Here is a 24,652-nt window from a genome sequence, read left to right on the forward strand (position 1 = left end):
CGAGGAAGTTAAAGTTGACCTACCTCTCTCGAGCTTCCCCCTACGCTCCTTCAAGGCTTTCGCCGTCATGGAAAGGCATTCCTCACACTCCGAACTCTGGTGCGTGATTCCCAGACACCACAAACAGACCCTGTGAGGGTCCGTCAACGACATTTTCTTCCCGCAGTCTCGGCACTTTTTGAAACCGGACCGAGGGGTCGTCGGGTCGGAGGAGGATGCCATCGATATCGAGGTAAATAGTAGTTATTATATACGTTATCTTGACGAGAACTGAGCAACGGTGTTCCGAGGCACAACGAAGCGCGGAAAAACGGAACTGAACAACGGACGCTGCGCGCGGCCTTTATAGGCAGGATGACGTCGACGTCGGCACGGAGGCCGTCGAGGGTCATCGACTCGGCGATCATCGACGCGCAGCGCCCTCTGGCGAAAAAAATTTTCCGAGGCCAGCAAAGCTGAAGGATTTCTATCTAAGATAAGGAATACGTCGGAGGACACAATCCCTTCGAAATGTAATTACTGGCTTGCAGTTTTACTGCTACTGAAATCTAAGAATACCAGAAAAGTATATTAATTAAATCATATGAATTATTATGCACCAAGTAATGAAACGAATTTAACCAGATAAGATCAACAACTAGATTTTATGTTAAAGGTTTTAACATACTGCTTCATATTTTATTGAATTTAAGAGATAAATAGGGGATCTTGAGTCCATTGATTTTGTTATATTGTAGGTAAGACTTTTTTTTTATCAACTAACTGGATAAAGATAGATTTGGTTTATTAACCATATATGCACCTTACTTTTAAATAAATTAACTGTACACAGTAACAGCTCAACCATTAAGTTAAAACAGTGAAACAGGAAGTAAGGGTTTGAAAACTATGTTCTCCATTTGAGAAAGGGCAATCCCTTTGTCCCCAATTGGTTCATTGTCATAAGATGACAAAACATTAACAAGAGGAAGTACTGCAATGTACAGGGATGGTGGCTGGACAAGGAGTTTGGCCTATGGAACAGGTATACTTGACATGGTTTAGTGAAAAGGCTAATAAATTACAATAGGAAAACAATTTTTAAAATCTACAAATACTAAATTACTGCCCAGGTCTGTTCCTCTATTAACTATGACGAATAAACAGTTGGGCAATACAGAACCCGAAAAGTGGATTACAGGAAAGTTATGACAGTGGCTAAGATCTGTATAACCTGACACTTATGACGACAAAAGAGAGAACCAGAAAGGCTGGAGTCCATCCAGGAAACCAGTTGCGGAGTGAAAAGGGAGGAAACAATAGGAAAGAACAATGGGAAAATGTTATAAGTGAATGGATGTAAAAGGAAAAGTATTGTTTGTTTATTTTCTTGATAGTAGATAACTGAAAATTAAAACCTACATTGTGTATTCTGAAGAGGCAAAGTGACACTACATGGGCACACCACTTGGCACCAGCTCCACAGGTGCAGCTGCACGAAGTTATTCTGCATCGGTCAAACATCACAGCCACGTTGTAAGCTCCTTTTGGGGGTACCATTTGAGGAGGAATCACGGTGGCACTCAGATGGAATCCTGTTGTGAGAAAAATTAGAGATGAATCAGAGATACATGAATACAGTTTTAACAGTTTATTTGGATCAAAGTCCATAAACCAAAACTCACATAAAATATGCACAGTCTAATATAAAAACACATTGTACACAATATTACACATTGTACATAATTAATATTACAATACACTAATTTTAAAAATGGACACGCCACACTGACACCCCACCACAATGTCCGAGGCATGAAAAAAAAACAGGCAGCCATGTAACGTCTTGTATCTAAATTATTAGAGGGAGAACATTAACTTTAGAGAGAAGGCAGTTCATATTGAAATGTTCATAATGAGCGTCCTATTCCATGCCTTCCTCAAATAGTCTGACATGCCCCGGGCAACAGTTAAAGGTTCTGCATGCAACAGGACAAGTGCCAGGCGGCACCTAGTGAAATTCTCTTCTCTCAGGAGTGGGGTAATAGTTTGCGTCCCGATATAATACAGAGAACAAAAAATGTAAAAGGTCTTCCTTTACACCTCCACAACCCAGACAGGCCACGCTCTGCTCCTGCCCCTGCAATTTCTACAGGAGCAGATTGAGGAGAGCCCTAGTGAGTGCCCATTGATCAACCTGTTTGTCGCTATGCGTCAAATAAGGTTGCAGAATGTCCAACCTTGAAATAAATAGATGGAGCCCATTGGATTGCAGGGCAAGGCCAACAAATTCACGTTTTGTTGTAATAATCGAGCGGAATGTATACAACAACTCGTCACTGTTGTGTTGAGAGTCTGTGGTGAGTCTGGTATGAAAGGGAGATGTAGTGTAGTCTTGTCTTGCCACTGGCCTGGGTGCTTGCTGTAGAATGTTGATGCATGAATGTAGCTCAGGAGAATGTTGGGTGGATCTGTGTGTGCATGTTCTATGAGGTCATTTGGGGGCCTGAGCTGGGTTGAATGGATGGCCGGTGGGTCAGCTCCTTTATAAGTAATGTTATACCTTCCCATGTTCCTGTCTATGTCTACGCGTGCTGTAAATACAAGAAGAGTAACTAGAGTATTGTACAGATTGTACATATGTGAAATAAAGCCTATCTGGAACCAATCTAGACTACAGCTTGTTGTGAAGTAAAAGGGACACGGACCCTTTAAAGGAAGTTAAGAGGGAAAGAGGGAGAGGGGCGGGCGGGCGGGGGGCGGAGGGGAAGCGGGGAAGTTGGGGACGGCAGTTAGTAATAAAGAAGGTGTTCAGATGTGTCCTGCCTTCGTGCTTCTTTTAGGGCCTAGCTAGCGCGTACCAACTGGCGACGAACACGGAGACGGACCGTGACGCGTAGGTGAGACACGGAGGGGCTCCACACCGCAGGAGGCAGAGAGGGACACCGGTGTAGAGGCCCGCCAGTCGCCGTCACGAGGGAGCCACGCACGGAAGAACGCTCGGAGCAGCCAGAGTGAGGAGGAACCCGGCGCTTCAGGAGCCCAGCAGAGGCGCGGTGCACAGAGGTAACCGTGGCCACGAGCCGAGGACGGAGTCGGCGCCAGAGCGCACGCAGCCGGAGTCAAGGAGGCACCTGACACGTGGGAGCGCAGAGGTGCGGTGCTGGAAGACGACCGCAACGGACAACCACACAGCAGCCGGAGTCGAGGAGGGACCCGACGCGTGTGAGCGCAGAGGTACAGTGCAGGAGGACGACCGCAGCAAGCATCCAGAGTGGCAGAGGAACCTGGAGCAGCAGCACACGGCACGAGCCAGCCGTGACACGGAGGAGGCCCACACCGGGAGAGAGGGCAAAGGGAGATGACCCAGCAACGCGGCCCAGAGCAGCAGGACTGCACTGAACAAAACCACAGGTACGGAGCACAAGGGGCCTGGCCCAGTGAAAGGGCGGCATGACCGCAGTACTGGAACGTACATCATAGAGACACGAAGAAGCATCAGTCATTGTCATAAGCCACTACAAAGCGAGGAAACCCGCCAAGCAAGCATCAGTCATTGTCATAAGCCACTAGAAAGCGAGGAAACCCACCAAGCAAGCATCAGTCATTGTCATAAGCCACTAGAAAGCGAGGAAACCTGCCAAGCAAGCATCAGTCATTGTCATAAAGCTCTAGAAGGCGAGGAAAACCTCCAAGCACGCGTCAACCAGTGTCATACACCACTAGAAAGCGAGGAAAGCCACCAAGCAAACGTCAGACTTTGCCATCAGCCACTAGAAAATGAGGGAAACGCCAAACAAGCCTCTCTACAACACGAGGGCACGATAACACACAACGGCCCTCGTGACAAGCATAACCACAGCCGGTCGACATGTCACAGCCAGCAGACGCAGCAGTGGATATCACAGCACCCGCAAACCCAGGGGTAACACCCACTAACCCTGTGTCATTCCTTGGTCGTCCAAACCCATTTGCACTAGAACCGCAAGAGAACCAAGGCCAGAGATGGCAAGAATGGATGGACGAATTTGAAGAATTTATGAGAGCGGTAGGGAACCAAGATGCGCCCAATAAACTGGACATATTCACAAACTTGGTCGGGAAGGACATTAAGAGCGTCATCAATACCATTGCGCAAACGGAAAGGACTACATACCCGAAACTTATCGAAGCCATCAACAGTTGTCTAGTAATAGTCCCAAACAGGGACTACAAACGCTACATATTCAATCAGTGCACCCAGATGCCCCAAGAAACAGTTGGCCAGTTCATATTGCGCCTCCAAAGAAAAATCACATACTGTGACTTCGCCAACTTTAATGACGATGTGGCCATCCGCTTGAGAGTCATAGAAGGATGTTTGTCATCAATATTCCGTAAACACCTGCTGAAAAAACCACTACCCTTGAAAGAAATAGCTGAACTGGCCAGAGTGTACGAAAGGGTATATGTCCAAGCAGCCCACATTGAAAACCCGAAAAAGATAGGATCCATTGCTGCCTTCACCACTAATCAATCAAGCCGCTACTACGCCAATACGTACAGACAAGACCAAGGGAATACCGTCAGACGTCCTCCACCAGAACTACAATGTTACCGGTGCAGATTCGAATTTCCACACAAGGGCCAATGCCCTGCAATAGGACAAATGTGCATGAAGTGTGGTCAAGAAAATCACTTTCAAAGCATGTGCCGGGAGAAGACACCCCCACTGCCAGCGTACCTACCACCCAACCAACAGGCAACCACGAGAAAGTTTGAGGCGCCGAGACCGCTCAAACCGAGGCCATACCCTGAACGAGAATACAACAAGCCCTTCACCAACCCAAGGCCCACGAATAACGCCGGGTTCATCAGGGCAGTAGAAAACCTACAGGTGGATCAGACGGACGAGACACACGTCAACCAGGAACAAATATATCAAATGCAAGCATATCCCAAAGAAGAACACCAAAGGGAGTATGCCACCAGCGACCCATATGAGAACCCACCAATTGAGGAACACTCGATGGAACAGACAATATGCGGAATACGACCGATACAGCAGGGAATACGTCTGACTCATCTCAGATGCCTCAGATGACAGCACAGCGCCCAAGGTGACGGTTCACCTAGGAGGAATAGACACCATTCCTGGTGGACACGGGCGCAACTGTTAATGTTATGAATTATCTAACTTACCAACACTTAGAAGACAAATTCCCACTGCAGCCGTCGCACGCCCAAATATTCCAGTGGGGCGCAGCACAGCCGCTATTGTCAAAAGGACAGTTCGCATGTGACCTCGTCCATAGAGGAACACGAATACAGACAGTGATACATGTCATACACAGTCCCGCGATGGGAAGGTGCCTCCTGAGCCACAAGACCGCTCTCGCACTAGGACTCCTTGACATCCACTACGATGAATCAGAAGCCATTCAAGCTATTTGAAGGAGTAGGGATGCTAAGGAACAGCGTCATCAAGCTTCACATAGACCCAAAGGTACAGCCAGTACCACAACACCCCAGGAGAGTAGGGTTTCACCTACAGGCGAAAGTAACCCACGAGCTACAGACACTGCTGGACAATGATATCATTGAAAGAGCAACAGGACCCACACCATGGGTGTCACCACTGGTAGTCGTCCCCAAGGCATACGGACGCCTCTGCCTCTGTGTGCACATGAGGGTCCTGAACACAGCTATCCAGCGGGAGAGACACCCCGGCCCTAACATTGAGGACATGTTGATCAGACTCAACCAAGCCAGCAAATTGTCGAAACTGGATCTCAATCAGGGATACCACCAACTTGTCGTCGACCCGGCATCCAGACTCATCACCATATTCACCACCCACGAAGGCCTGTTTCGATACAAACGTCTCAATTTTGGGATCTCATCCGCAGCCGAAAATTTTCAAGAGACTTATTAGCCCCGTCACCAACGCATTCAATTACAGTGACGACATACTCATATTCGGCATCACCCAAGACCAGCACGACACCGCTTTACATCAGGTCTGCTGCATCCTCTAAGACGCAGGACTCGCTCTAAACAGCCAGAAGTGCGAGATCAACACACGCACTCTGTGCTTTTTTGGCCACATCTTCTCGGACCAAGGCATCAGGACGGATCCGGAGAAAATCAGCGCCATAACAAACCTGCTCAGTCCAAAGGATGTCTCCGAACTACGCTCATTCCTGGGTATGGCCAGATACTGTGCCCGCTACCTACCACAGTATGCCTCACTCACAAGCCCGCTGCGGCAATTACTAAAAAAGGATCAGCCCTTTCTATGGACAGACCACTGTCAACAAGCTGTCTCCACCATAAAACAGGAGCTTGCCGCCAACCGACAACTGGCGTACTTCAATCCACAGTGGCACACAGATAACGGTAGATGCCAGCCCAGTGGGGCTGGGTGCAATTCTAGCCCAAACAGATCCGCGGGACAACACCAAAACCCACATTGTAGCATACGCCAGCCGTGCGCTCAATGCCACCGAACAAACATACTCACAGGCGGAGTGTGAGAGCCTGGCGGCCGTGTGGGCATGCGAGAAGTTCCACCACTTTCTTATCGGACAAAACTTCACCCTCATTACAGATCATCAGGCCCTGCTGGCCCTCTTTGGCAACCCAAGAATCAAAATGCCTCCACGCATCAAACGATGGGGCATTTGCCTCCAAGAATATTACTACACCATTGTCCACAAACCTGGAGGCGAAGCCAACCTACCCGACTATCTGTCACGACACCCGGACGAAGCACCCGACACCATGATGCAGGGAGAAGCCGTCGGATATGCCGCATACCTGTCACACAATGCCCTTCCTCCAGCCATCACAGCAAAACTATTTGCAGAAAAGAGCCGAGCTGACTCCACCATCAAGGCAGCAGTTCACCTCACGAATACAAACAGGTGTCGTCTAGCTGCCAACGAACACTCTGAGCCGGGGAAGGGGGGGGGGACGAGTCGACAGAAGAGACCTAGCCAGAATGGAGAGGATACACAATGAACTGGCCACGACAAGCCAAGGCATACTACTCAGAGGGAACTGCCTGGTAGCACCCAAAAGCCTAAGGAAGCCACTAGTAATGATCGCGCACGAAGGCCATCGAGGTGTCGCCAACACAAAAAAAATACTACGGAACCAGGTGTGGTTTCCCCACATGGACACCATCGTGGATGACATACTAAGACACTGCAACCCGTGCCAAGTGAACGCAGCTGGTACAACACCCTGCCGGATGCGCATAGTTCCGCTCCCCGATGGACCATGGCAACCCGTGGCACTTGACTTTTACGGCCCGCTGGAAGAGGGAGGCTACCTGCTAGTCGCCATAGACGAGTACTCCTGTTTCCCATTAGTGAAGCACGTACAGTCTACAGCCTTCCACCACATAGTAGGTGAAGTAGATGAGTTATTCAGCGAGTGGGGCATCCCCAACGTAGTGAAAACAGACAATGGGTCCCCATTTCAAGGACAAGAATTCAAAAGATTTGCGACACATATTGGATTCCACCACCAAAAAATCACGGCCCAGGCGAACGGAATGGTGGAACGGTTTATGGCGAATATCAAGCGCACGCGCCAGAAAGAGGCAACCGACCAGGCCTCAATGCCACATGCCATCTCACAGATGCTACGGAGCTACAGGCACACGCCACATGAAGCGACGGGACACACTCCATCCGAGCTCATGATCAAATATAACCACGGTCCCGATTTACCCAACTGGAAGACTACACGCCAGAGGAAGATGAGGAGATCCGGAGATGAGACGCTGACAAGAGACCAAGGGCCAAAGAATGGACTGACAGAAAGCGGAAAGCAAAGGAACCCCTGATCCCAATAGGGGAAACCGTGCTAGTCAGACGAACCCAACGCCGGAAAACGGACTCGAGACACCATCCTGAGCCCATGATAGTGACAGAGGTGAACGGACCCATTGTCACAGCCTCAGGAGACCAAGGCGAAATGACCCGAAATGCCTCACACTTCAGTCGATTGTTTCAGGAAGACGACACCGAGGACATGCCTCTAGAAGAAGATGACTCTGGGGATCCGGAGCCTCCGCCTGACCCACCGGAGGAGACCCCGCCGGCCAGCCGGGACCACGATAAGGACGAGACCGCGGGAAGACCCCATCGGGCAGCCAGGCGACCCGCCAGACTCATTGAAGATGTGAACTTGGACTCAGTTGATAAGTAAGGGGGGGATGTTGTGAGGGAAAAGGGACACGGGCCCTTTAAGGGAAGTTGAGAGGGAAAGAGCGGGCGGGGGGGTGCGCAGGGGAAGCGAGAAAGTTGGGGACGGCAGTTAAGTAATAAAGAAGGTGTTCAGACGTGTCCTGCCTCCGCGCTTCTTTTAGGGCCTAACTAGCGCATAACACAGCTGGTCTGTGATTCAGAAATGCACTCCGAATGTCTAGCATAAGGCTTTACACCAGTCACCAGGGCTGGAGCCCTGCATCATCACAGCTGCAGCTCCCATACCGAAGACGACCTCACGCTGCAAAGACAGCTATACTTTGTGGGATATCCCCAGCACCTCTGATATGAGAGCCGCCCAGACCCAACCTCCAACTAACCGTTGCTGCCTCCGTGCCCAATACTTCGCCAGTGCCCTCTGGCCTGGCATTAGAGTCAGCTTTGCTTGCAGAAGCCATTGTGCACGTGGAGCCGATGCTCTGTGCTTTGCTATATGATCAGTAAGATGTCCGCCGCCTGCTCTGATCGTTTGTTTATTCTGGTTGCCAAACAGCCACCTTCCACAACGCACCTCTAGGTGTCCAGTGCGCCGGAAGGCGGAAGCCAGCCCCCGATCGCAGAAGGCCCCCAGAGCACAAGGCCCCTTCCTGTCTGTGCCTGGTATGGCCTTACGCGGCCGCTGGCCACCCACTCGGCGCAGAGCATCGTTGCCTGCCTTCGTCAACCTCGCCCATATTCCTTCCTGCCCTCCTGACTTATCACCGGAATAACATCTCTTTGCTGCTTTGGTCACCCGCACCTGACCGTCCTCCAAAAAACCAAAAGCCAGTAGGACACCACTTTATGGAACAATTCCACTGAACATGAACATTTCAGGCGCAAACAAGCACCTAAGTTGCATCTCCCCCGTTCTTAATGTCAACACGTACTTCATATTTGAACTTTATTATATGCTTGTGTTATCAACTAATTGTATTGGCTTTTTTAGCTGCGCTTTCCGCACAATACAACGTAGCCACTGCCACATTTACGATGCTAACTATGCTCTTCATACTGCATTGATAATGGTTTAAATAAGTACTGCTCTGAACGGCTAAATGCCTGGTTTTAATTTCGTCCACATGTAACTGTTAGTCACTGTGGTATTTAGCACTCTGATGCACTCATCTGCATTACCCCAATATGTATATTACTTGCTTAGTTTTAAATGCATAACAAACTGCCTATTAAGTATTGCTTCCGGATCCTAGTCCCCAGTCATCCCGTTAGCCCTCCCCTAGCCTAGTATACCTGATTTAGAGTATTGCTGGTCTGGAGAAGTATTATTAATGTGTGCATTGTTTCATGCATAAGCACCCCTTATTGAACTTGCCTAGTGTTGTGCACCATATGCAAAAGTATTATTAATGTGCACCTTATGCAAAGTATTGTTTCATGCATAAGCACCCCTCTACTGAACGAGCCTATTTTCATGCACCATATGCAAAGGTATTGTCTCCATTCCCCTATCCATTATTGTTAACCGGGGACTGTGGAACCCTACTATGTATTTGCCAACTATCTACACTGCCTTGCTGAGGACTATCCTCTACCTAATCTACTTATCTAGCTCCACTATGGCACCTACCACACGAGCTGCTGAGATGCCTCCCGTTACTGGGATCTCGGGCATCACACGTCCTATCCCCCTCAGCCAGTACATTTCTGACTCCAGACCTCGTAGCCTTCCCCAGAGAAACCTTAAACGTTGCGCTAGGCTCACTAAACGTTTTGAACCCCTGGCCAGGACTCTGCGCCCCACTAGAATAAGACCTACCAGAATCTTTGGCCCACTTCTCAAACCGAAATTCTCACCCCACAATGCCACCACCACTCGCCACACCCCCACACTGAAAAATACTCGGCCTTCCCAGACTACCAACACACCTAAGCACGCTCCTAATCCCCAGGCACCACCAACTGTAACCAACCTGCCTAACATTAAAGGCACGCTAATAAATGCCCGATCCATGGTTGCTCATGCCACCGAAATAGCCGACCTTCAATCAGAAAATATGGACTTCATAGCTATTACAGAATCGTGGCTACACTCAGCAGCAGGTCCCTCACTCATGCTAGCTATCCCTGAGGATTACACACTCCTCAGATTAGACAGAACCAAATCATGAGGCGGAGGTCTCGCCATAATCGCCAAACGCAGCCTAGGCTTGAGACTCTCCCAGCCATAAAACTTCAACTCTTGCGAATGCCTCACAGCCAAGCTCCCTATCACCGACTCCCAAATCCTGACTATCCACCTTACATACAGACCACCAGGCCCCCTAGGATTGTTTGAAGACCTTACAACAATCCTCTCTGACAACCTAAAAAGCACCTGCCAATGCTTTCTCCTAGGCGATCTAAACTTAGTGTTCAGCGACCCACTTTACCACAATGCCACGCAAATCAATGAGTCCCTTGCAGAACTTGGGTTCACCCAAAAAGCCACCTTACCCACACACACCAAAGGAAGGATTCTAGATTGGATCACAGACTACAACTGCCAGATTTCCATCACCACCATTATACCCCAACCATGGTCCGATCACCACCTGATATCCTTTACTCTAGAAGCCATCACATCTATATCACCTAACAATAACGTAGCCCCTGCCTGTCTCACCAGAAACAAGAAATATCACAGCCGAAAAACTCATCCCCCTTATCCTAACTAGCCTGAACTCACTCCCAGACTACTGATCCATTTACTATGGTAGATGAGTACAACAAAATAATGACTTCATCCCTAGACGCCATAGCACCGCTAAAACTCAGAAAGAGCAAACCAAAAAAGCATGTGAATACTTGGTTTACCCCACACCTGAAATTACTTGGACTAGAAAAACGCAAAAGTGAACAAATGTGGAGACAAGGTCCCACCGATACTAACAAGAACAACCTCAGTAAACTCGCCACGCTCTACAAAAAAGAAATTGTACTTGCTAAACAATCCTCCTTCAACTCACGAATCTCCCAAGCTAATTCTAGCATAAAATAATGGTTTCCTATCCTTAAAGAGATGGAAACTCCAATCCTAGCCCCGGATACCTGCACAAAGGATAAAACATGGTGCACCAGCATCCAAAATGCCCTATCCAAAAAAGTAGCGACCCTTCAAACTAAGATTGCCAACAAAAAAAAGAAACCCTTCTCTCCACACGCATAACCACTAAACCCACCCTGACACCACCTAAATGCATTCCATCACCTGCCAAACACTGTCGCCTTGTTTCAGATTCACCAAAGTATCCGTCCTAGAGGTCGAAAAAGTCATACTCGCCCATAAACCATCTAATTGCCAAGGTGACCCCTGCCAAGCCCAAATCATAAAGGATGCAGCCAGAGACCTCTCACCATTCATCACTAAACTCATCAATGCCTCCTTTTCCTCTGGTACTATCGCTACTAACCTAAAAGAGTCCTGGGTTCTCCCATTACTCAAAAAACAGACTCTGGACCACGCTATACCCACAAACTACAGACACATCACCACAGTCCCCTTCTTAAAATCTTAGACAAGGTAGCCTACCTTCAAATCCAACACCACTTGGAACTCAACCACCTCCTGGGAGTTCGCCAATGCGTGTTTTCTCACCAGCAGCTTTCGCTGACCCCACATCCATCTCCTGCGGCATGCCCCAGAGATCCTGCGTGTCCCCTACCCTGTACAACATATTTATGAAGCCCCTTTTTGATGTTCTTGATGGTCTCGGTATCACCTACACAAACTATCCCGATGATACCCAGATCCTCATCCCGTTGACGGGAGACTACAACAAGGATTTGGCCTTGGTGAATAGGGTGTAACTCATCATCCAGCATCCAGGAATGGATGGCCTCTAACGGTCTATGCCTGAATGATGACAAAACAGAACTCCTAATCCTCGGCACCCCTGCCAACATAAACAAACTACAATTACTTATAATTGATGGTAACAACATCAAAGTCGCCGAGGAAGTCAAAACCCTTGGATTCTACCTCGACACCACTCTCACCTTTAAAAACCAAGTTAACTCCATGGCCTACTCCACCGCTTATACCTGTAAGCTTATCAGAGCAGCTAAGCCTTTTCTTTCCACCAACAACTGCATCACCCTAGCAAGAGCCCTTATTTAGTCGAAACTGGACTATTGCAATGCCCTATATTTAGGAACCAATAAATATATTACCAATAAAATTCAAATTCTACAAAATAACGCTCTTAGAGCAGCCTGTGTATCCCCAAGAAGGCACACATTTCTGACATCTGAATAAACAATTGGCTAACGACGAAAGATAAAATCCTTCTAAAAGTAGCTGCTCTGACCCACAAATGCATCCACAATGCCGTCCCACTATACCTTACAGCTAGGTTCACAAGACACTCCCCCAACCGCCCCACAAGAACTGCTAATGCCAACCTACTATCAGTGCCTAGATTCAAACGAACTAAGATGGGTGGTAACAGCTTCCCGATTAAAGCTGCCCAATATTCGAACTCCCACCCCCGCATCTGAGGGAAGACCTTCCCTACCCTCGCTTCAGGTCCAACCTCATCCATTGGCTTAAGGATAATGACCAATAACCTCATCTCACCTTCTGACTGTACATATGCTATACATTTTGCTTTTATTTATCACTGCTTGTACCTGTCATACAGCAATGTAACCCAAGCTGAACTCCAGTGTATAATTCTGTGTAACTGCCTGTTCCTGTACTGTAACTTAAGTTGAATTAACTTCTTGATGCCTATTGTGCCCTGATACCCCCGGGTCTGGTGCGCATTACAAATAATAAAACAAACAAACCTCATACCTAGAAATAAATTGCTAAAGTACAGTAGAAGCCAACTCTTGGGATACTATCCTAGAAACATCCCCTTTCCTACTCGTGCTTCCTCCTCCTGGTAAACATATGACAAATATTACTTAAGCTGTCTACGTGCCCAATGGCCTAGCTTTTTGGTAGGCCAAGTGAATCAACATTCGCTCTGACTCACATTACTTTGACCTTCGTCCTTCCTAGACTTCACTCCTAGATTTAATAAATGAACACTTGGGGGCCACTCTCTTGGCGATAGAAAGTTGTGTAACGTCTGGCCACTCAGAGGGAACAGTTCAAGATCATATGCTTTTTAGGAAGCACTTGAAAACCGCTGTACGAAGCAGTTCAGATCAATAAACATGAAATGTTCTGCTTGGATTCTCTGCGTCCCCAGTGTCTGCTTACAATAGTGGACAGAGAACTTAACTATTACCTGGTACAATATATATTATTCTTGTGGAGGCGTGGCTTGTAGCCATGGAGTAGGGTGCCTCCGGCGATCGCTTCCTGAGTGATCCGCATGGACACATGCCCAGACAACAATTTAGCTTGAAAACAAGCGAGGACAGATGCAGGCCCCTTGGGAGTGCCCTGCGAGAAGTGCAGGGGTGAAGCCCAAGACAAACGCCAGTAGTGTGGCACGGAAGAGAGGGACGGCCAGCAGAGCCCCAAAACTAGGCTGTGGAGAAGGTTCTAACGATGCGGGCACGTCTCAGAGGACAGATGTTGGCAAGCAAATCCGAACGGCGAAGTGGAGAGACAGAGGGAGGCTGCAGCCGAAACATGTGGAAGAGACGTGCCAGGAGGACTGAAAGGGAGGAGACTTGCAGAGAAAGCAGCTGCGTACTCCCCACTGGTAATATGCAGACAAAGCCCCCAGATCTGGAAAACAAGCAGCAAACAAGAGGTGAGCGCAGTGCTGCACACAGACGGCAAGAGCAGCAAACAGCTCCACAAATGCGCCCGACATCCAATAATGGACCATCAGAGTCGGCGGCATGAAATCAAGCACCCATGCCGGGCGGCAATCAACAGGAGCTGGATCCCCCCCCCCCTGCTTTGGAGGCAGGAAGAAAGCATATGAGGTTCACAGACAGGCTGGCCACAAAGAGTAGCAACATCCAGAGGGCAGCTGGGGATGGATCCTATAAAAGGCCTGCTGGGGGAGCAACAAAGGACAAAGGCAGCAGCTGGCAGTGAGTGACTGGAAGGACACTGGGGCATAAGCAGCAGCAATTACTCCCGGTTTATAATAACTGCCCCTGCTAATAGAACACCCACAAAGAGCCAACGATGCTTGGGGGTTGTAATCACAACATTTACAATTACGCCCAAGTACTTTCTTGCGGCGCACTGAGTATACAACAATTACGGCACGCCAATGGAAGGGGTAGGCAGACTGGATGCCCCCTAAACCAGCCAAAACGAAAGAGTTAAACGACACTGGATCACTACGCCAAAACCATGCACCAGGCTCCTGGAGGAGATAAAGGTCCCTTACAGATGAAGGGGGGAGATTCCATGGAACTGCACAACCAACTAATGCGAGCTATTGCCGATTTATAAACCTAATTTGGGACACAAATAGAAGCAGTTAAATCAGACATGGGCCGTTGCGCCAAGATGTTCGTAGTTTGGCAGATCACACCACTACTTTGCAAACCCAAGTGAAGGAGAACATTGCAGAGCTTCAGGAAACGCACACTAATGTACATGTCTTGCAACAGAAGGTTAGCCTGTTGGAAAACAGGGTAGAAGAAGCGGAATAGCAGGCCCGCAGAAATAATGTCTGCATAGATTGCCTGCCGGAGGGGGAAGAAGGCACAGACCCCACAACATACATAGAAAACATGTTGCTCCAGGAAATTGGGCCCAGAAACCGTATGCAGGGTTTCACAATCGAGAGCACACAGAGCGCTAAACAGGCGTCCCCATCCCGGAGCGCCCTCCCAGACAGATAATTTCTTGTCCTTAACTATAAAGACAGGGAACAAATCCTAGCCTACTCCAGACAAGGTGGAGTACTCAGGAGAGCTTTGTCAGACCTGGCGGTCTACCCTGATTATACCTTCCAGGTGCAGAAGAACCGTGCACAATTCATTGTCAAGACCGGAGGCTCACATTATGCTTCCCTTTCTTTATTTCACGTAGAAAGACCTCAGCAGCAAGTTTTGATGCACCCAAAAATCAGATAGCAACATCCATAGCTGACCTGGGTGCACAACAAACATACATAAACGACAAAGTCTTAAAACATTTGATAAAACTACAGTCCATAGTGAAAAGTCACTTAAAACAGGAAAAACTCAATTTCGCAGCAAGCTAGGTCCAGGTTCATGAGAAAGGTCACAAACATGTTATTCCAATCCTCCAATAGCAGTGGATAGACCCCTCAAAATAGGGACCAATAGTATATTTCCCCCTCTTTCTTTGCTGCTCGCAGCAAGAGAAGTCATTGCATTATATTATCCTTTATTAGCTAAACTTACTTAATAAGCATCTAGATTTTTCATTTAAACTTTCATTACCGTTTTATATACTATTATTATTATCATAGCTAGCGCTGTGTAATTTGTAATGATTGTGTTTATTTTTCCTCTCAACGCGTTTTAACGTTGTCTGTGTGGCGTTGATTATTATCCCTCCTATTGAGGATGCGTAGCATTTCTGCTTTTGTTTTCCGACGCTGGTTTGTGTACCTTTTACCAGCGTCGGAGACCGCTTTTGACATCGGAGTCTTGCTCCGTGTTGCCCACAGCTTATTGCTGGCCTCGGTCTCGGCGCTCCGCGTGCCTCCCCTGCCCCCAGTAGGGGTCCGTGTGGCAGGCAGAGGCCACGCGGAGCGTATTGCGAGCAAGCCCTGTTTCTCGCAGGACACAAGAGGGAGCTCTTGCTTCCTCTTGGTCCTTTTCTCTGTTCTGGCACTCGTGCCTCGTATTTCCGTGGATTTACAACGGATTTTACGAGCACGAGTGCCAGAGTCGGAGGAATTCAGCGTTTCTTCACCAATTTCAGTGTTTTTTTTGCCCAATATAAAATAAATAAAAAAATACATTAAGAGTGGGTTTGAGAGAAGGCGACCAGATTAACTCTCTATACATATATTAAAAAAAAAAAAAAAGAAAAACAAAAAGGAGGAGAGGTGCAAAGAATATGTAATTACCATGGCAGCTCAATACTCCCCACATGTAGATCAAGCCTGGTCTGACGAAGAAGTGGAGGGCTATGAATTTAATGACATAGCTATGGCAGATAGTTTTAAGTGGGTTCTAGGATCCTCTGTAGAAACTACTATAAAGAAAGCTGTCTGTGATTTGCTGTTACCCATTCAGCACCGTTTAGACAGCATGGAGGAGCATTTTCAAACGGCGCCTCAACAGGGAAGAAAAAGAACCCAGAAAAGGAAGCACCTATCAGATGGGGGATGTACACCCGCTCGCAAGAGTAAAGACTATTACTGCCCCCCACCCCTGCCCTGGGCCAGCTCAGACAAACTACCATTGCCATCTCGGACGCCTTCTCAAGGCTTAAAAAAGACTTTCTCAAGGCTTCTCAAGGCTTAAAAAAGACTTTCTTACCAGGAAGGAAACCCCTTCCGATAACATACCCTCTCACCCAGAGGAAGACAATGCGGGTGGAAGACCTTTGAGCCTGGAGGAAGACCAGGGCATTAATGATGACGACTATATAGAGGGGGAGCACCAGTACGAGGACCGGACCCCCCTGTCCTCAGAAGACAAGCATACTGTAGGGTCTAGACCCTCAACGTCTGGGAATATGGCAGTCCCAATTCCCAAGCAGACACCCGGAAAACATCCCTCTCTCCAGAGTATGTTCAACCCGGAAGATTTGATCCACCCCAGATCTACAGGCTGGGAACCGTCATCAAGAGCTACTGAATACATTAAAGCCAGACTGTGGCGGCCACTAGAGAAGGAAGTCCGAGCCAAGCTTCGCGCCGAGTGCCCCCGGCCAGAGATTCCAGACAAGGTGGCCTTGACCCCTGAATTGGATACCAAAATGACCACCTTTCTGGGGAAGAACGTTAAGGATCCTAAGAAGGGCATTGACTGAGCCTGGCGTTCTTGTGAAGACAAGGTCCTTGACATCACTGGACCTCTGGAAAAAACTATGGCTCTGGCAGAAGAGGCCATTGACATGGGCAATCCCATTGACCCCACCATTTTGGCAGGTTGGTCCCAGAGGGCGCTTCGCATGCTAGGAAATGCCAACTGTGCCATTTCTACAGAATGCAGAAAGAGCATTCTGCTGAAAATTGACCCGAAACTAGGTTCTGAGTCGGGACCGGCAGTCCAAGGGCTCTTATTTGGCGATCCTCTTAGTCAAAGAAATGTCGAAATTTGTTGGTACTTTCACTGCCCTGCACAAGTCGCAAGCCTCCATTAAAATGCTTTTTGCATCCAAAATATTTTACCGGGCCGGACGAGGCAGAGGTCGCCCCTTCAGCCGATACTCATTCGACAGGAGACCTCAACATGGAAGAGAACACAACTCCTGGCAAGAACGTTCGGACTACTTCCCCCTCCAGGGGACGAGGAAGAGGACGCGGCTGGATGTGAGCAGCCAGATATCCTGCCCAACAGCCTACAGGTCAGTGCAAGCATACCAGCGCCAGCACCACAGTCTCCCATAGGGGGGAGAAAAGCTTTCTTTGTGCAAGCCTGGGACTCCTTATCGGGGGATTCCTGGATTCGAAGCGCGGCGTAAGGTTTGTGCCTAGAGTTTTTTGCTCAGCCTTTTCAAGCTCATCGCCCTGCGCAGATAGTCATGTCCCAAGAGGACGCAGCAGCACTAGACAGCGAAGTACTTCAGCTTCACCAGAAGAGGGCCATACGCCCATGCTCGAGCCCGGGTAGATTTTTCATCCCTATATTTCTGGTTCGCAGAAAACAAAAAGTGCACCCTGTAATGAATCTCAAAGCGTTGAACGATTTCATAGTATACCGCCATTTCAAGATGGAAGGGATACACATACTCAGAGACCTCCTAAGACCAGGCGATTGGCTGATTCGCCTAGATCTCAAGGACGCCTATCTGGCAGTACCCATTCATCAGGCACACGTAAACTTCCTCAGGTTTACTTGGGAGGGAGTAGGACTGGGAGTATATGAGCCTGCCCTTTGGGCTTTCTTCGGCCCCCTGGGCATTTACCAAACTCCTGAGGCCAGTCGTGGCTCATCTCAGAGAAAAAGGTGTCAGACTAATTATTTATCTAGATGACATAATTTTCATTGCTCAAACCTAGGCTTTGGTTCAACAGCAAGCCCGTCTCGCCATAGATCTTTTACACAACCTAGGTTTCCTCATCAATTGGGAGAAATCCGTTCTTTGCCCTTCCAGGAGTATAGAATTCCTAGGATTTATTGTGGACACACAACCATTCCAACTCCGCCTGCCTATCAATACACGCCACACGGCGGGAAATTTGCAGGCTTCTGCAGAGGAATGTCATCTCCCTTAGGGAGTTAGCGAGGGCAATAGGCCTATTGCCTCTTCCATACAGGCGATATTTCCGGGCCCCCTCCACTACCGAGAATTGCAGAAGCTGAAAGGCAGTCATCTCAGATGCAGCCTTTCCTATTCTCAACGTCTAACTATCGCCACAGGCAAAGACGGAGCTCATCTGGTGGCTCACTCATATGGAAGCCTGGAACGACAGGGCAATTTTCGGGTCCGCCCTGGACATAATAATAGAGTCGAACGCCAGCCGCTCAGGCTGGGCAGCGAGATGCAGTGCCATAGCAACAGGGGAAACATCCCACGAACTGGAGATGCACATAAATTGCCTGGAGCTTCTAGCAGGCTCCTTTGCCGTGCAATCTTTCGCCAGAGGCAGAGTGAGTTGCTGTATCTTACTGAAAATGGACAACATTTCTGCAGAAATCATCTGGGTGGCACCAAGTGAAGACCCCTAGCGGAACTAGTCAAAGACTGCATTTCCGTCACAGCGGACTACCTTCCTGGTCTCAGAAACGTAGTCGCGGACTGGCACTCCCGCCACTCCGCCGACTACAGTGATTGGAGCCTGAACACAGACATTTTCTACCAGCTCCAACGAGTGTAGGGCCCCATGACCAAGGATCTCTTTGCCTCCTGCCTCAACGCGCAGCTGCCAGAGTTTTACAGCTCGAGACCGGACCCAGCAGCCGCAGCGACGGATGCATTCCTACAGCGGTGAACAGGCAGATTTATGCCTTTCTGCCCTTCAACATGATAGCGAGGACCCTGGCAAAGGCCTGTCAGGAACCGGCAGAGCTAGGCCTCATAGCTCCGGTCTGGACATCTCAGACCTGGTATCCAGTTCTTCTGGAACTTTCTTTGTATTTTCCAATCCTTCTAACCCAGTCTCCAGGTCTTCTAACAGGTCCAGCGGGCCAACATCACCCTCTTATCCTTAGCGAGTGCTTAACTCTAGCGGCTTGGAGGATTTCAGGTCAAGATGGAGGGTCCCAGGTATTTCTCACAAGGTAGTCAGACTCATTGAGGAAAGCTGGTCCCCCGCCACTTACAAGAGTTACTCTAACTCTTGAAGCGCCTGGATGCGATGGTGTCTGGACAGAGAACTCCACCCAGTATCAGCACCTATAGAGGAGATTTTGAACTTTCTGGCTTCATTAGTAGAGCAGGGCATCACCTACAGAACAGTTAACACCTACTGCTCTGCAATTTCACCCGGCCACAATCCTGTGGAAGGGCTACCAGCAGGCGAACATCACCTAGTGTGCAGGATGCTTAAAGCCATCCGCCTCTCGGTACCGCCTCCGTCCCGGTACAATACTCTATGGGACGTTAACAGAGTATTAAATCTTTTTCTCTCTTGGCCTCCTAATGAGGAGTTCTCGCACTGCCCTGTCTGGAAAACTCAATATGCTTTTATGCCTAGTCTCCTGCAGAAGAGTCTCAGATGTCAGAGCGCTCGATCTAGCAGGCAGGTCCTTTTCACCCGACGGTGTAGTATTTCATATATCCAGAAGGACCAAATGCAATTCGAAATTGATTACATATCCTGCCTTTACGGAACAGCCCAAGCTCTGCCTTGTCAGATGCTTGAAGGTTTATGAAGAGGTAACCGCACCACTCAGAGCCTCTCCCAGAGGGCAACTTCTGATAGCGCTCTGTAAGCCACAAAGTGGTTTCTGCGCCAACACTGGCACGCTGGACACTCTCCCAGGCAGGAATAGATACAGATCTTTTTGGAGCTCACTAGGAGAGGCGCTATGGCCTCCAAAGCCTTTCAGGTTGGAGTTCACTTAGAAGACATCATGAAAATGGCCGACTGGACAGGCAAATCTATCTTTAAACAATTCTATCTGAAGCCGGTAGAGGAACCTGCAACCGTAGTGTTAAGTAAGCTTTAAACGAGCATAATGTGAGCCTTCGGTCTTGACATAAAAGAACAAGTTACTTACCAACTAACATTCTTTCGACTGGATGTTCCTCCCACGTATTCCTCATCTTATATATATTGGTCAGCTTGCTGCTTCTTTCGGAAATTTTTTCTCCAGAGGGCGCTGTGCTCGAGGCCGCCTAGCTTGGTCCCTCGAAGGCCGCCGTCGAGCGTCGACGTCATCCGTCGTATAAATGGCTCGAACCGCGCCGTTGGTTCAGTTCTGTTTTTTTCGATGTGAACGGTCGCATCAGTTGTATTTTGTGTCGGCAGATGTCAGGCTCTTAAGGAAGTACAAGTGCAACAAGCGTAAGAACTGTACGGATGGGTAGGTTGGGAGGGTCGATGAGGAATACGTGGGAGAAACATCCAGTCGAAAGAACGTTACAGTTGGTAAGTAACTTGTTCTTCGAATGGATTGTGTCCTCCCACATATTCCTCATCTTAGATAAACTCCCACAGCAGTTGTAATTTGGAGGAAGAGGGAGTACTATAGTTCTTCAATTATGCACAGAATGAAGGACGGCTTTTGCAAAACAGCCTCCTTGGTAAGAAGTGGTGTCTAAACAATAATGTTTTGCAAAAGTGTGCATTGATGACCAAGTGGCCGCAGCACACATTTCTTGCACTGGGACACCCCTCTGAAGAGCTATGGAAGTTGCTATGCCCCTGGTTGAATGAGCCCTTAAACCATCTGAAGGCTCCTTCCCAGCCAATTTGTAACATTCATATATTGCTAGGATAATCCATCTGGATATAGTTTGTTTGGACACCCCAAGGCCCAATTTGTGTCCAGTATAACCGACAAACAACTGATCTGTTTGTCTAAATCTTTCCAGTCTAGATATGTAGAAACAGAGCCCTTTTAGGGTCTAGTCTGTGGAATCTTTCCTCCTCTTTACTAGCGTGCGGAGGCGGATAAAAGGATGGTAAAGTGATTTTCTGTGACAGATGAAAATCCGAAACAATTTTAGGTAGGAAAAAAGGCTTGACCGTTAAAACAACTTTATCTTTATGGAACACCGTGTGAGGAGGCTTGCAAGAGAGCGCCTGCAACTCACTCACCCTGCGGGCTGAAGTTAGAGCCACTGGTAGAACCGTTTTTAAAGTTAGGAGCCTTAAAGGACAAGAATGTAAAGGCTCAAAAGGGGCACACATAAGAAACTTTTAAACTAAATTTAAATCCCAAATGGGAACTTGGAATGGTGTAGGAGGGAAAGTATGTGTTAACCCTTTAAGAAATTGAATAAGCAAAAGGCATTTTGAAATATGAAACTTCTTCCGAGCAGCGCTTAAAGATAGATAGCGCTGCCAAATATCCTTTAATAGTTCCAACTTGGAGCCCCGAGTTGGCTAAATGTAATAGAAAGGAGAGCACCAGGGGAGTGGTACACTGAAAAGGATCCACATTCTTATCCCTGCACCAGTTACTGAATTTCTTCCAACGACACAGGTATAAGGATTTTGTTGCTGGCCTTCTGGCCGAAAGCAAAGTTTCCATAACATCATCCGGGACGTCCCAATCCTTATATCTCAACCTCTCAGAAGCCAGGTGTGAAGGTTGAGCGTTTTGACCTCTGGATGGAGAACCCGACCGTCCTCTTGCGAGAGAAGATCCTCTCTTTGTGGAAGACGTATTGCAGGGCAGATGGACATGTCCAGAAGGTCCGAGTACCACGTCCTCCTGGCCCAGTCCGGGGCAATTAGGATCATGGTTCTCCTGAACTTTCTCAACCTCCTGATTACATGAGGAATCACGGGGATTGGAGGAAATGCGTAAAGGAGTTCAGTCCACTACGAACACGTCCCCTAGTGCTCCTCTCGGGGGAAATTCCCTTGAGCAATACAGATCGCACTTCCGGTTTGCCCCGGTCGCAAACAGATCCACTTGAGGGGTTCCCTAAAGGACAAAGATCTCTTGAAGGACTTCCCGAGCTAACTCCCACTCGTGGGAGACTGTACCCTGCCCGCTCAGAGCGTCCGCCGCCGTGTTCAGCTCTTCGGCTAGGTGAACTGCGACAGAGATTCCTTCTTGCATTGCCCAGAACCAGAGCTGCATTGTCTCTCTGTACAGTGGGAGTCATCCTACGCCTCCTCGTTTGTTGAGGTAGTACATGGCCACAGTGTTGTCCGTCATTATCAGGAAATTATTTCCCTGTACAGAGAGCAGAAAGGCCTTCAGCGCTAGTCTGATTGCCCTCAGCTCCAAAAGGTTTATGTGTAGTTTGAACTTCGATGGAGACCAACGACCGCCGATTGTCAGATCGTTGGTGTGGGCTCCCCACCCTGTGAGTCAGGCGTCCGTCACTACAGTTATCTCCGGCCATGGTTGCCAAAAAGGTTCCCCTCTGAGGATATTTTCCTTGTGAGCCCACCAAAGGAGATCTTGAGCCACCTTGGACGGGACTTGTAGAAGATCTGAATTCTCCCCTGAAAACTAGGACCATTGAATCCTGAGGGCCCACTGAAGGGATCTCATCCTCAGTCGAGCCTCTGACACCAGGAAAATGCAGGATGCCGTGAGGCCTAGCAACCTTAGGAAGTCGAACGCCGGTAGATGTTGGGCATCCTTAAATTTTGTTACCATCTACAGAATGTGGTGGGCTCTTTCCTCAGGAGGCGAGGCTTTCCCTGAGGTGGTGTCCAGGACCGCTCTGATGAATTGGGAGTCTTTGGCTCGGAATCATTTGTGACTTCTTGCAATTGAGGGAGAAGCCCAATTTGTGTAGGAAGTAACGGGTCATGGCCAGATGTCCCTGGGCCAGTTCGGGTTAACTTGCCCTGATTATCCAATCGTCCAGGCAAGGGTAGATGTTAATCCCGTCCCTCCTGAGACATGCTGCCACTACCGCCATTAGTTTGGTGAAGACCCTCGTGACGGAGGTCAGCCCAAATGGCAGAACTCGAAACTGATAGTGAGATCCGCCAATTGCGAACCTCAGGTACTCTATGTTTAAGATGGATTGGCACATAAAAGTAAGCATCCTGAAGGTCCAATGAAACCAGCCAGACCTGAAGCTGAAGAGCCTGAAGGATCTGAGAAAGGGGTCACCATCTTGAACGTGTCCTTCCTGAGGAATTTGTTCAAATTGCTCGAGTCCAAGATGGGTCTCAATCCTCTGTACTTTTTGGGAATGAGAAAATAAGGGGAGTACCAACCCTTGTTCCTCTCCGCTACAGGTACATGTTCTATTGCACCTTTCTCTAGCAGGGTTAAAATCTCCTGCACAAGGAGCGGGTCTGGAATTTTTACAGAGTTGGCTCCCGGTGGATGATCTTGAGGCCTTTGATGAAAAGGAAGGCAGTAACCATGGGTCACTATCTCTAGTGCCCAAGCATCCAACGTAATGCCCCGCCATTCGTCTAGATACTGAGTGATTCTGCCTCCAACTGAGGTCTTGTGGGATAAGGCCTCAAAGTGGCTTTGCAGCAGCTGCAGCAGTGGCTAAGGAGGTAGTAGCCGCTGCTGTGGCCAATCTAGCACCTCTCCCTTTTCCACCACAAAAGGGTTTTCTTGTTGTCCCCGCTGACTGGCCTGCCCTCTCCCTTTTCCAAAAGAGGAATAGAAGCAAAAAGGACGACTCTTCCAGGAAGATGACCCTGCGTAAGAGTGTTGTTGAGGTTGCCTTATAGCGGCACTGAGTGATTTTGCTTCCGCTTTCGAAGTCTGCAGCTTCTCCAAGCTCTCGTCTGCCTTGCTGCCAAAAAACCTCAAGCCGTCAAAGGGCATATTAAGTAACCTGGATTGTACATCGTATGCAAAACAAGATTCTCAGCCATGGAAATCTATGCAGGACTGCGCTAGCTGCCATGGATCTGCTTATACTCTCTGCAGTATCCAGTCCTGACTTGAGGCACTCTTCCATAGCCTCCTTCCCATCCATTACTATCGCCAGGAAACCATCCCGCTCCTCACCCTCCGGGATGTGATCATACGATGCATCTAAACAGCTCCACAGGGTGCAAGTGAACCAAGCTAATGTACAAGTCACATTAGTAGACTTAAGGGCCATACTACCAGAAGTAAAAGTCTTCCTCGCCCAGGCATAAATCTTTTTGTCGTCCCTGTCAGGGGGCATAGAGGGATAAGCCGACTGTCTATTCGCATTCGCAGCTTGAATTACCAAACCTTCACGCGAAGGATGCTTAGATAAATATTCTGGATCCGAGGTAGCAGGTCTATACTTTCCTACAAATTTCTTATTTACAGCTGGTAGAGATTCA

At 48.5% G+C, this 24,652-nt stretch overlaps 1 protein-coding gene across 2 annotated transcripts in view; it reads right to left on the reverse strand.

The window, feature by feature from the left end:
- ZSWIM8 (zinc finger SWIM-type containing 8) overlaps positions 1-24,652 on the reverse strand; it is a 3,132,642-nt gene that overhangs the window by 2,374,272 nt on the left and 733,718 nt on the right. For both annotated transcript variants that reach the window (XM_069610680.1, XM_069610679.1), the window contains one exon: positions 1,402-1,574. In XM_069610680.1, the coding sequence (XP_069466781.1) occupies positions 1,402-1,574 (173 nt within the window). The remainder of the gene's footprint in view (positions 1-1,401; positions 1,575-24,652) is intronic.

The sequence above is a fragment of the Ambystoma mexicanum genome, chromosome 8 (genome assembly GCF_040938575.1).
Source record: "Ambystoma mexicanum isolate Mex_15411 chromosome 8, UKY_AmexF1_1, whole genome shotgun sequence".
Taxonomy (NCBI): domain Eukaryota; kingdom Metazoa; phylum Chordata; class Amphibia; order Caudata; family Ambystomatidae; genus Ambystoma; species Ambystoma mexicanum.